Source organism: Cherax quadricarinatus, chromosome 49, assembly GCF_038502225.1.
Source record: "Cherax quadricarinatus isolate ZL_2023a chromosome 49, ASM3850222v1, whole genome shotgun sequence".
NCBI classification, from domain to species: domain Eukaryota; kingdom Metazoa; phylum Arthropoda; class Malacostraca; order Decapoda; family Parastacidae; genus Cherax; species Cherax quadricarinatus.
In genome coordinates, this window is record NC_091340.1 from 25,312,995 (window position 1) to 25,325,285 (window position 12,291).

Sequence of the window (12,291 nt, forward strand, 5' to 3'; positions counted from 1 at the left end):
AAAATGCCGGGAGCAATGGGCTAGTAACCCCTTCTCCTGTATACATTTACTAAAAAAGAGAAGAAGAAAAACTTTATAAAACTGGGTTGTTTAAATGTGCGTGGATGTAGTGCGGATGACAAGAAACAGATGATTGCTGATGTTATGAATGAAAAGAAGTTGGATGTCCTGGCTCTAAGCGAAACAAAGCTGAAGGGGGTAGGAGAGTTTCAGTGGGGGGAAATGAATGGGATTAAATCTGGAGTATCTGAGAGAGTTAGAGCAAAGGAAGGGGTAGCATTAATGTTAAATGATCAGTTATGGAAGGAGAAAAGAGAATATGAATGTGTAAATTCGAGAATTATGTGGATTAAAGTAAAGGTTGGATGCGAGAAGTGGGTCATAATAAGCGTGTATGCACCTGGAGAAGAGAGGAATGCAGAGGAGAGAGAGAGATTTTGGGAGATGTTAAGTGAATGTATAGGAGCCTTTGAACCAAGTGAGAGAGTAATTGTGGTAGGGGACCTGAATGCTAAAGTAGGAGAAACTTTTAGAGAGGGTGTGGTAGGTAAGTTTGGGGTGCCAGGTGTAAATGATAATGGGAGCCCTTTGATTGAACTTTGTATAGAAAGGGGTTTAGTTATAGGTAATACATATTTTAAGAAAAAGAGGATAAATAAGTATACACGATATGATGTAGGGCGAAATGACAGTAGTTTGTTGGATTATGTATTGGTAGATAAAAGACTGTTGAGTAGACTTCAGGATGTACATGTTTATAGAGGGGCCACAGATATATCAGATCACTTTCTAGTTGTAGCTACACTGAGAGTAAAAGGTAGATGGGATACAAGGAGAATAGAAGCATCAGGGAAGAGAGAGGTGAAGGTTTATAAATTAAAAGAGGAGGCAGTTAGGGTAAGATATAAACAGCTATTGGAGGATAGATGGGCTAATGAGAGCAAAGGCAATGGGGTCGAAGAGGAATGGGGTAGGTTTAAAAATGTAGTGTTAGAGTGTTCAGCAGAAGTTTGTGGTTACAGGAAAGTGGGTGCAGGAGGGAAGAGGAGCGATTGGTGGAATGATGATGTAAAGAGAGTAGTAAGGGAGAAAAAGTTAGCATATGAGAAGTTTTTACAAAGTAGAAGTGATGCAAGGAGGGAAGAGTATATGGAGAAAAAGAGAGAGGTTAAGAGAGTGGTGAAGCAATGTAAAAAGAGAGCAAATGAGAGAGTGGGTGAGATGTTATCAACAAATTTTGTTGAAAATAAGAAAAAGTTTTGGAGTGAGATTAACAAGTTAAGGAAGCCTAGAGAACAAATGGATTTGTCAGTTAAAAATAGGAGAGGAGAGTTATTAAATGGAGAGTTAGAGGTATTGGGAAGATGGAGGGAATATTTTGAGGAATTGTTAAATGTTGATGAAGATAGGGAAGCTGTGATTTCGTGTATAGGGCAAGGAGGAATAACATCTTGTAGGAGTGAGGAAGAGCCAGTTGTGAGTGTGGGGGAAGTTCGTGAGGCAGTAGGTAAAATGAAAGGGGGTAAGGCAGCCGGGATTGATGGGATAAAGATAGAAATGTTAAAAGCAGGTGGGGATATAGTTTTGGAGTGGTTGGTGCAATTATTTAATAAATGTATGGAAGAGGGTAAGGTACCTAGGGATTGGCAGAGAGCATGCATAGTTCCTTTGTATAAAGGCAAAGGGGATAAAAGAGAGTGCAAAAATTATAGGGGGATAAGTCTGTTGAGTATACCTGGTAAAGTGTATGGTAGAGTTATAATTGAAAGAATTAAGAGTAAGACGGAGAATAGGATAGCAGATGAACAAGGAGGCTTTAGGAAAGGTAGGGGGTGTGTGGACCAGGTGTTTACAGTGAAACATATAAGTGAACAGTATTTAGATAAGGCTAAAGAGGTCTTTGTGGCATTTATGGATTTGGAAAAGGCGTATGACAGGGTGGATAGGGGGGCAATGTGGCAGATGTTGCAAGTGTATGGTGTAGGAGGTAGGTTACTGAAAGCAGTGAAGAGTTTTTACGTGGATAGTGAGGCTCAAGTTAGAGTATGTAGGAAAGAGGGAAATTTTTTCCCAGTAAAAGTAGGCCTTAGACAAGGATGTGTGATGTCACCGTGGTTGTTTAATATATTTATAGATGGGGTTGTAAGAGAAGTAAATGCGAGGGTCTTGGCAAGAGGCGTGGAGTTAAAAGATAAAGAATCACACACAAAGTGGGAGTTGTCACAGCTGCTCTTTGCTGATGACACTGTGCTCTTGGGAGATTCTGAAGAGAAGCTGCAGAGATTGGTGGATGAATTTGGTAGGGTGTGCAAAAGAAGAAAATTAAAGGTGAATACAGGAAAGAGTAAGGTTATGAGGATAACAAAAAGATTAGGTGATGAAAGATTGAATATCAGATTGGAGGGAGAGAGTATGGAGGAGGTGAACGTATTCAGATATTTGGGAGTGGACGTGTCAGCGGATGGGTCTATGAAAGATGAGGTTAATCATAGAATTGATGAGGGAAAAAGAGTGAGTGGTGCACTTAGGAGTCTGTGGAGACAAAGAACTTTGTCCTTGGAGGCAAAGAGGGGAATGTATGAGAGTATAGTTTTACCAACGCTCTTATATGGGTGTGAAGCATGGGTGATGAATGTTGCAGCGAGGAGAAGGCTGGAGGCAGTGGAGATATCATGTCTGAGGGCAATGTGTGGTGTGAATATAATGCAGAGAATTCGTAGTTTGGAAGTTAGGAGGAGGTGCGGGATTACCAAAACTGTTGTCCAGAGGGCTGAGGAAGGGTTGTTGAGGTGGTTCGGACATGTAGAGAGAATGGAGCGAAACAGAGTGACTTCAAGAGTGTATCAGTCTGTAGTGGAAGGAAGGCGGGGTAGGGGTCGGCCTAGGAAGGGTTGGAGGGAGGGGGTAAAGGAGGTTTTGTGTGCGAGGGGCTTGGACTTCCAGCAGGCATGTGTGAGCGTGTTTGATAGGAGTGAATGGAGACAAATGGTTTTTAATACTTGACGTGCTGTTGGAGTGTGAGCAAAGTAACATTTATGAAGGGATTCAGGGAAACCGGCAGGCCGGACTTGAGTCCTGGAGATGGGAAGTACAGTGCCTGCACTCTGAAGGAGGGGTGTTAATGTTGCAGTTTAAAAACTGTAGTGTAAGGCACCCTTCTGGCAAGACAGTGATGGAGTGAATGATGGTGAAAGTTTTTCTTTTTCGGGCCACCCTGCCTTGGTGGGAATCGGCCAGTGTGATAATAAAAAAAAAAACAAAAAAAAAAAAAAAAATTTATTTGTTGGCTAGGATTTGTGTGGGCTTGGATTTCTACTGGTGCAGTTTTTCTATCTGATCCCACACTATCTTCAACACCTGTAACAGCATCAGTACCACCACAAGATATTTCTAGTAATATATCAACACCATCCCCCAAAGCATCATCCTCATTTTTAATACCACCAGCTAAAGCACTATTTTGTATTTCTAGATCTTGTAAGACTATGTCTGTACCTGTTTCTTCAGAAGTACCAGGACCACTATCTCCAGCTGGTGCACAGTTTTCCATTTCTAGATCTTTACAGGCACTGTCTTCCAGGACATTACCAGGGCCAACAGCACCAGCTGGAACACTTGCATTGCTGATTTTGCTAGGCTTGCCCTGCTGTCTGATCCCCCTGTGTTCTAATACCACTGATTTCTGCGGCCACTCTTAATTCTTCACTTTCACAACTGTCATATAAAACTTAATTTCTCCCAAAAAGGATATTTTTTGTTAGTTTCTCTGCAGTTTACTAAGTGTGTAATATCCTCCCACTGTCTTGTCTTTCAATCAGACCCAAAAACACTTCCCTGCTTTAATATCAGTGCTGGAAAAGGTAGAAATATTGGTGCACGGAACATGAAACCACTTCTGGCAAAAGTAGCATTGAACTCTACAAATACCTTGCTAAAAAGCATTGTAACACTGTAAACAGGTTTTCAATATAGTTGATATTATTCCAGTGATGAGTATATATAGTAACAGTTTCAGTGGCACAAGCATCAAATGGTAAAAAAAATTATTGTATTATCTCGTGACTGGATAAATCTGGTAACAGTTACCCTGGCTAACATCCACCCTAGCTAATAAAACATTAACCCTTTTGCTGTCAAGAGCTCTAATCACAAACTTGTTCTCAGTGTTGAAAAATATTAACCCCTTGGCTGTCGCAACCCCCAATCCTGAGGTGTCTCCTGGTGTTGCAAAATTAAAAAAAAAAAAAAATTATGAAATGATAGAGAATCTTTTTCCCGATTGTAATGACACCAAAAACAAATTAAATTTGATGGAAAACTGATGGAATTACGCTCTCGTGAAGTTAGCGACCTCAGCGATATTTACAAAGCGGCAATTTCGCCCACTTTGAGCCCTATTTTCAGCTAATTCCATTGTTCCAGTCGACCAAACTCATAACTATTTGTTTAGAAATCCATTTTTTCTATCGATTGACTACAAGAAACTGCCCATTTACCGATTTTAACTACCCAATAATGTGGTCAGAAATTTGCAATTTGGCCAATTTCACAAAAATTAAAAAATACGACAATTTCAAAATAAGGTCCAGAATGAACAATGCAGACATTCTTGGCTCTAGAATAACATTTTCTTTGTTCGTCAGCCATGTCTCCAAGCCCCTCTGATATTACTCTTGCTTTCTATTTTGAATTTTTATTCAAACAAAAAATAGAAGATTTACTTTTATGCAGACTACTGCAATACTGTAATAATTGTATAAATAACATCAACCCATTCATGACTGCATATTAGAATGGTTAGTTGGACATTTATTGGACAATGACATCATTTGTTTACTTTTGAACATCGGCAAAAATCAAACATTTCCCCTACCTTGAGCTCCATTTCCAGGTTCTTTTTATAGTAAAATCAATCAAAATCACCTCTATTTCTATAATATGTTTTCCATTCTATCAAATGAGACCAAGAAAACGAGAATACAACCATAAATACTATATGAAAATAGACCATAAATTCGGCATTTTAAATAAAAAAACGGTCGGAGTTTTTTTTTCTCATTATGCAATGCATGCTCCAGGATTTTTTTTATATGGTGCACACTGACCACACAGACCCATTCTCTCACATGTGGGCCTACCAGCTTTCTCCTGCTTGATTTGAAGCTGCTAGAATTTATGAGTATATATACGTCAAACACGGTACCTCGTAAGACGTATATATACGACCTCGACAGTCAAAGGGTTAAGAAGCATCTTTCCGTCATACATTGCCCAAGTTTCAATAAGATAGTCCAACAAACAAATGAGATACAATTCCCGAGATCATGAGCAAGAGCCCCTCACCAGTGTCAAGGAACCTGCCTTGAGGTCTGCTAGCTTGTGGAAATTTTGCTCGCGTATGGAAGCAAAAAATCAACCCATCGACTGCTCATATTTGCAAAAACTCGCATGTGGACACGCTCGCAAGTAGAGGTTCCACTGTATTTTAATTTTTCAAGTGACTTTTGTGGCCTGTGAGACCAATATAATACCTAATGTATATACGTATATCCACTCGTTGTATGCAACACAATAACTGCACAAACACTGTTATCATTATATTGTTTACAAAACTTGTTTACATAAACCCACACCATCTTCCTCACCACCCATGCTGCCTTCCCCAACACCCACACTGTCTTCCCCACCACCCATGCTGGAAATAAGTCACTTTGACATTTTTGGGTTATTCTAGGTTCAATACACATGCTGCAATGTGTGATAATCTATGTAACTGTATTCGTGTATACTTGAATAAACTTATTTACATACATGCCGTCTTTCCAACCTCCTATGCCAGTGTTATTCACTAATTTTTGCAAGAGAGCCACTTCGGTTAAACACATTGATTGAGAGAGCCGCAGCTACTGCAAGTTAGCGTAACTCAACTAAATTAAGTAGTACTGAGCTGCTAGTGAAATATAGTAAATGAGAAAAATTAGACATGGTATCATTGGCGGCTCGCGAGCCGAGCAATGAATACCACTGTCCTATGCTGTCTTCCCCACTCAAATCATCATCCTCACCATCCACACTGTCTTCTCCACCCACACCATCATCCCCACCATCCATGCTGCCTTCTCCACCACTTACGCTGTCTTTCCCACACCCACACTGCCTTCCTCACACCCACACTGTCTTCCCCACCACCCACGCTGGAAATAAGTCACTTTGACTTTTTTGGGTTATCCCAGGTTCTCTACACATATGCTGCTATGTATGATAATCTATGTAACTGTATTTGTGTATACCTGAATAAACTTACTTATTCTTTGAGATACGGGAAAATATGAGAGTCCTCTTTCGCTATGGTACAAGTGAACGTAAATGAGATGGCTCAGCACCAAAGGTGGAAGGTTGATGGTCTGGGTTTTCAGCACTATTTCATCTTCACTGACACTTCAGTCCGTGTTAGAACTATTACCTGGGAAGGGAAGAGTCCCAATTCACCTGGTAGTGAGGTAATCCTTACTGCTAGGCATGGGTGAACAAGGCGTACTGAATTATCACTCCCACAATGCACTGTGGCCTCCCTGATTTTTTTTATACTGAGCATGCTGGCCATGCCAACCCATTCTCTCACCAGATTTCTCCTGCTAGATTTGAAGCTGCTAGAATTTTGGCATGGTATTACGTGACTGACACTGGCTTCCAAGATGTAATATTACGGGACTGACACTGAAAGGGTTCACATTAAAAACATTCAACATTCACACAACATTCATATAACATTCACTCAACATTCACACCTCGTTCACTCAAAATTCATATAAAATTCACACAATACTCAGCATTCACACAACATGCACTCAACAATCACACATCATCCACTCAAAAATTCATAAAACATTCACTCAACAATCACACAACAGTCACATATTCACTTAACATTCATACAATTCTTTTAATACAACAACCTGACAAAGTGTTGTTAACCTTAAGTCAGTTATCTGACCAGGCGAATATGAAGAATAGTGACTGTAGATGTGACCGGTGATCAGATAGTCCAGGACAGCATCACCCAAGAATTCCAGTCTCTGGTAACAGTCAGTCACCTGCAACATTAACAACATTATTATTGACATGACTGGTGACCAGTCTCTGGTAACAATCAGTCACCTGTAACACTAACAACACCAGCATTACCATGTTACCTTACTAAGTAACATGTAGTGTTACTTTAAAGTAACAATAAAGCTTGTAGTGTTACCTTACTAAGTAACAATAAAGCTTGTAGTGTTACCTTACTAAGTAACAATAGTGTTTCTTTACTGTATTCTTAGAGCTGTGAGTTACTTAACTAACAATAAAGCATTACTTTATGTTCTGACAGAAGCTGTGTGTTACTTTACTGACAATAAAGTGTTACTTTACAAACAATAAAGTGTTATTTTACCGTGTTCTGAGAGAAGGAGCTGTGAGTTACTGCCTGCACAATAAAGCTCTTATCAGTAAAGGTGTACTTTATTTTCTGTTCAAGACGGTCAAGACAGGCATTCTTGTAGTAGCGACGCACCTCGTTCATGGCCCAGTAGTCCTCCTTAAGGACGGCACTTGGCACCTCCAGCTGGCTCCGTAATAATGACTGGTTCTGAAACAAGAAAAGATTTAACTGAGCCATTCTAATAATAATAATATTATAATACGTTTAATTTCTACAAGTACAGTGGACCCCCGCATAACGATGGCATCGCATAGCGATTTTTCCGCATAACGATTACTTTTATCGCAAAATTTTTGCCCCGCATACCGATTAAAAACCCGCATACCGATTTTCGTCCGAGACGCGTCCAATGTGCCCTCACATGTGCCGGCCGTCCCATTGTTTACCAGCCAGCCTCCGCGGTAACATCCAAGCATACACTCGGAATATTTCGTATTATTACAGTGTTTTCGGTGGTGTTTCTGGAAAATAAGTGACCATGGGCCCCAAGAAAGCTTCTAGTGCCAACCCTGTGGTAAAAAGGGTGAGAATTAGTATGGAAATTAAGAAAGATTTTGAAGGGTTTGGGGCTAACCCTGAGAAGCCTATGCCAGTTGTGGAATCCATTGTGCCTACTTCAAAGATTAAGGAAATGTGTGCAGAGTGGTTTGAACTGCAAACCTTTATAGATGAAAATCACCCTGACACAGCTGTTGCAAGCCGTGCTTGTGACTATTTCAATGACAATGTTATGGCCCATTTTAGGAAAGTCTTGAAGAAACGGGAGGTACAGAGCTCTATGGACAGATTTGTTGTGCGACAGAGGTCCAGTGACTCTGAAGCTGGTCCTAGTGGCATTAAAAGAAGAAGGGAAGTAACCCCAGAAAAGGACTTGCTACCTCAAGTCCTAATGGAAGGGGATTCCCCTTCTAAACAGTAAGAAGATAATGCTCTCCCCTCCTCCCATCCCATCAATCATCACCAGATCTTCAATAAAAGTAAGTGTCATGTAATTGTGCATGCCTTTTTCAGTTTGTGTGTATTAAAATTAACATTTCATGTGGTAAAAAAAATTTTTTTTCATACTTTTGGGCGTCTTGCACGGATTAATTTTATTTCCATTATTTCTTATGGGGAAAATTAATTCGCATAACGATTATTTCGCATAACGATGAGCCCTCTTGCACGGATTAAAATCGTTAACCGGGGGTCCACTGTACATGTACAAGGTATACAGACCATAGCTGACATCAATGACATACAGTGGAACCTCAAATATCGAACTTTCTTTGGTCCAGAAGGCTGTCCGAGCGCCATTACCAAACAAATTTACAGTGGAACCTCAAATTTCGAACTTAATCCGTTCCAGGAGCTAGATCTAAATTCGAAAAGTCTGAAAATCGAAGCAATATTTCCCATAAGAAATAATGGAAATACACCTACCATCCGACTTACGACCAAGCTTGGCTCCAACCAACCGGTCGTAAGTCAAAATGGACGTAAGTCGAACCTTTGAAAATTGCCGACATACTGGGTAGGGCATAATGTCAAACTTTTCCTATATAAACTACCTACATAATACTGTAATGTAATGTATAATCATTATTTCATTCTTTTTACCATAATTTACTTCTATTGTTATTTTTTTTTTTTTTTTTTCAACAAGTCGGTCGTCTCCCACCGAGGCAGGGTGACCCAAAAAAGAAAGAAAATCCCCAAAAAGAAAATACTTTCATCATCATTCAACACTTTCACCACACTCACACATTATCACTGCTTTTGCAGAGGTGCTCAGAATACAACAGTTTAGAAGCATATACGTATAAAGATACACAACATATCCCTCCAAACTGCCAATATCCCAAACCCCTCCTTTAAAGTGCAGGCATTGTACTTCCCATTTCCAGGACTCAAGTCCGACTATATGAAAATAACCGGTTTCCCTGAATCCCTTCACTAAATATTACCCTGCTCACACTCCAACAGATCGTCAGGTCCCAAGTATCATTCGTCTCCATTCACTCCTATCTAACACGCTCATGCACGCTTGCTGGAAGTCCAAGCCCCTCGCCCACAAAACCTCCTTTACCCCCTCTTTCCAACCCTTTCGAGGACGACCCCTACCCCTCTTTCCTTCCCCTATAGATTTATATGCTTTCCATGTCATTCTACTTTGATCCATTCTCTCTAAATGACCAAACCACCTCAACAACCCCTCTTCTGCCCTCTGACTAATGCTTTTATTAACTCCACACCTTCTCCTAATTTCCACACTCCGAATTTTCTGCATAATATTTACGCCACACATTGCCCTTAGACAGGCCATCTCCACTGCCTCCAACCGTCTCCTCGCTGCTGCATTTACCACCCAAGCTTCACATCCATATAAGAGTGTTGATACTACTATACTTTCATACATTCCCTTCTTTGCCTCCATAGATAACGTTTTTTTACTCCACATATACCTCAACGCACCACTCACCTTTTTTCCCTCATCAATTCTATGATTAACCTCATCCTTCATAAATCCATCCGCCGACACGTCAACTCCCAAGTATCTGAAAACATTCACTTCTTCCATACTCCTCCTCCCCAATTTGATATCCATTTTTTCTTTATCTAAATCATATGATACCCTCATCACCTTACTCTTTTCTATGTTCACTTTCAACTTTCTACCTTTACACACATTCTCAAACTCATCCACTAACCTTTGCAATTTTTCTTTAGAATCTCCCATAAGCACAGCATCATCAGCAAAAAGTAACTCTGTCAATTCCCATTTTGAATTTGATTCCCCATAATTTAATCCCACCCCACTCCCGAACACCCTAGCATTTACTTCCTTTACAACCCCATCTATAAATATATTAAACAACCATGGTGACATTACACATCCCTGTCTAAGACCTACTTTTACCGGGAAGTATTCTCCCTCTCTTCTACACACCCTAACCTGAGCCTCACTATCCTCATAAAAGCTCTTTACAGCATTTAGTAACTTACCACCTATTCCATAAACTTGCAACATCTGCCACATTGCTCCTCTATCCACTCTATCATATGCCTTTTCTAAATCCATAAATGCAATAAAAACTTCCCTACCTTTATCTAAATACTGTTCACATATATGCTTCAATGTAAACACTTGATCTACACATCCCCTACCCACTCTGAAGCCTCCTTGCTCATCCGCAATTCTACATTCTGTCTTACCTCTAATTCTTTCAATTATAACTCTACCGTATACTTTTCCTGGTATACTCAGTAAACTTATTCCTCTATAATTTTTACAATCTCTTTTGTCCCCTTTCCCTTTATATAAAGGGACTATACATGCTCTCCGCCAATCCCTAGGTACCTTCCCCTCTTTCATACATTTATTAAACAAAAGTACCAACCACTCCAACACTATATCCCCCCCTGCTTTTAACATTTCTGTCATGATCCCATCAGTTCCAGCTGCTTTACCCCCTTTCATTCTACGTAATGCCTCACGTACCTCCACCACACTTACATTCTGCTCTTCTTCACTCCTAAAAGATGGTATACCTCCCTGGCCAGTGCATGAAATTACCGCCTCCCTTTCTTCCTCAACATTTAAAAGTTCCTCAAAATATTCTCGCCATCTACCTAATACCTCCCTCTCCCCATCTACTAACTCCCCTACTCTGTTTTTAACGGACAAATCCATACTTTCCCTAGGCTTTCTTAACTTGTTTAACTCACTCCAAAATTTTTTCTTATTTTCATTAAAATTTCTTGACAGTGCCTCTCCCACTCTTTCATCTGCTCTCCTTTTGCACTCTCTCACCACTCTCTTCACCTTTCTTTTACTCTCCATATACTCTGCTCTTCTTATAACACTTCTGCTTTGTAAAAACCTCTCATAAGCTACCTTTTTCTCTTTTATCACACCCTTTACTTCATCATTCCACCAATCACTCCTCTTTCTTCCTGCCCCCACCCTCCTATAACCACAAGCTTCTGCTCCACATTCTAATACTGCATTTTTAAAACTATTCCAACCCTCTTCAACCCCCCCACTACTCATCTTTGCACTAGCCCACCTTTCTGCCAATAGTCGCTTATATCTCACCCGAACTTCCTCCTCCCTTAGTTTATACACTTTCACCTCCCTCTTACTTGTTGTTGCCACCTTCCTCTTGTCCCATCTACCTCTTACTCTAACTGTAGCTAGAACTAAATAATGATCCGATATATCAGTTGCCCCTCTATAAACATGTACATCCTGGAGCCTACCCATCAACCTTTTATCCACCAATACATAATCTAATAAACTACTTTCATTACGTGCTACATCATACCTTGTATATTTATTTATCCTCTTTTTCATAAAATATGTATTACTTATTACCAAATTTCTTTCTACACATAGCTCAATTAAAGGCTCCCCATTTACATTTACCCCTGGCACCCCAAATTTACCTACTACTCCCTCCATAACATTTTTACCCACTTTAGCATTGAAATCCCCAACCACCATTACTCTCACACTTGATTCAAAACTCCCCACGCATTCACTCAACATTTCCCAGAATCTCTCTCTCTCCTCTACACTTCTTTCTTCTCCAGGTGCATACACGCTTACTATAACCCACTTTTCACATCCAATCTTCATTTTACTCCACATAATCCTTGAATTTATGCATTTGTAGTCCCTCTTTTCCTGCCATAGCTTATCCTTCAACATTATTGCTACTCCTTCTTTAGCTCTAACTCTGTTTGAAACCCCTGACCTAATCCCATTTATTCCTCTCCATTGAAACTCTCCCACCCCCTTCAGCTATTGTTATATTTTAATTATT

The 12,291-nt window shown here is 40.1% G+C and overlaps 1 protein-coding gene across 2 annotated transcripts in view; it reads right to left on the bottom strand.

Moving 5' to 3' along the window:
* Positions 1-12,291, bottom strand: part of LOC128697043 (endoribonuclease Dicer) — a 110,155-nt gene that overhangs the window by 61,377 nt on the left and 36,487 nt on the right. For both annotated transcript variants that reach the window (XM_070095265.1, XM_070095264.1), the window contains 2 exons: positions 7,436-7,630; positions 6,976-7,094 (listed from right to left, as the gene is read on the bottom strand). In XM_070095265.1, coding sequence (XP_069951366.1) covers positions 6,976-7,094; positions 7,436-7,630 — 314 coding nt within the window. The remainder of the gene's footprint in view (positions 1-6,975; positions 7,095-7,435; positions 7,631-12,291) is intronic.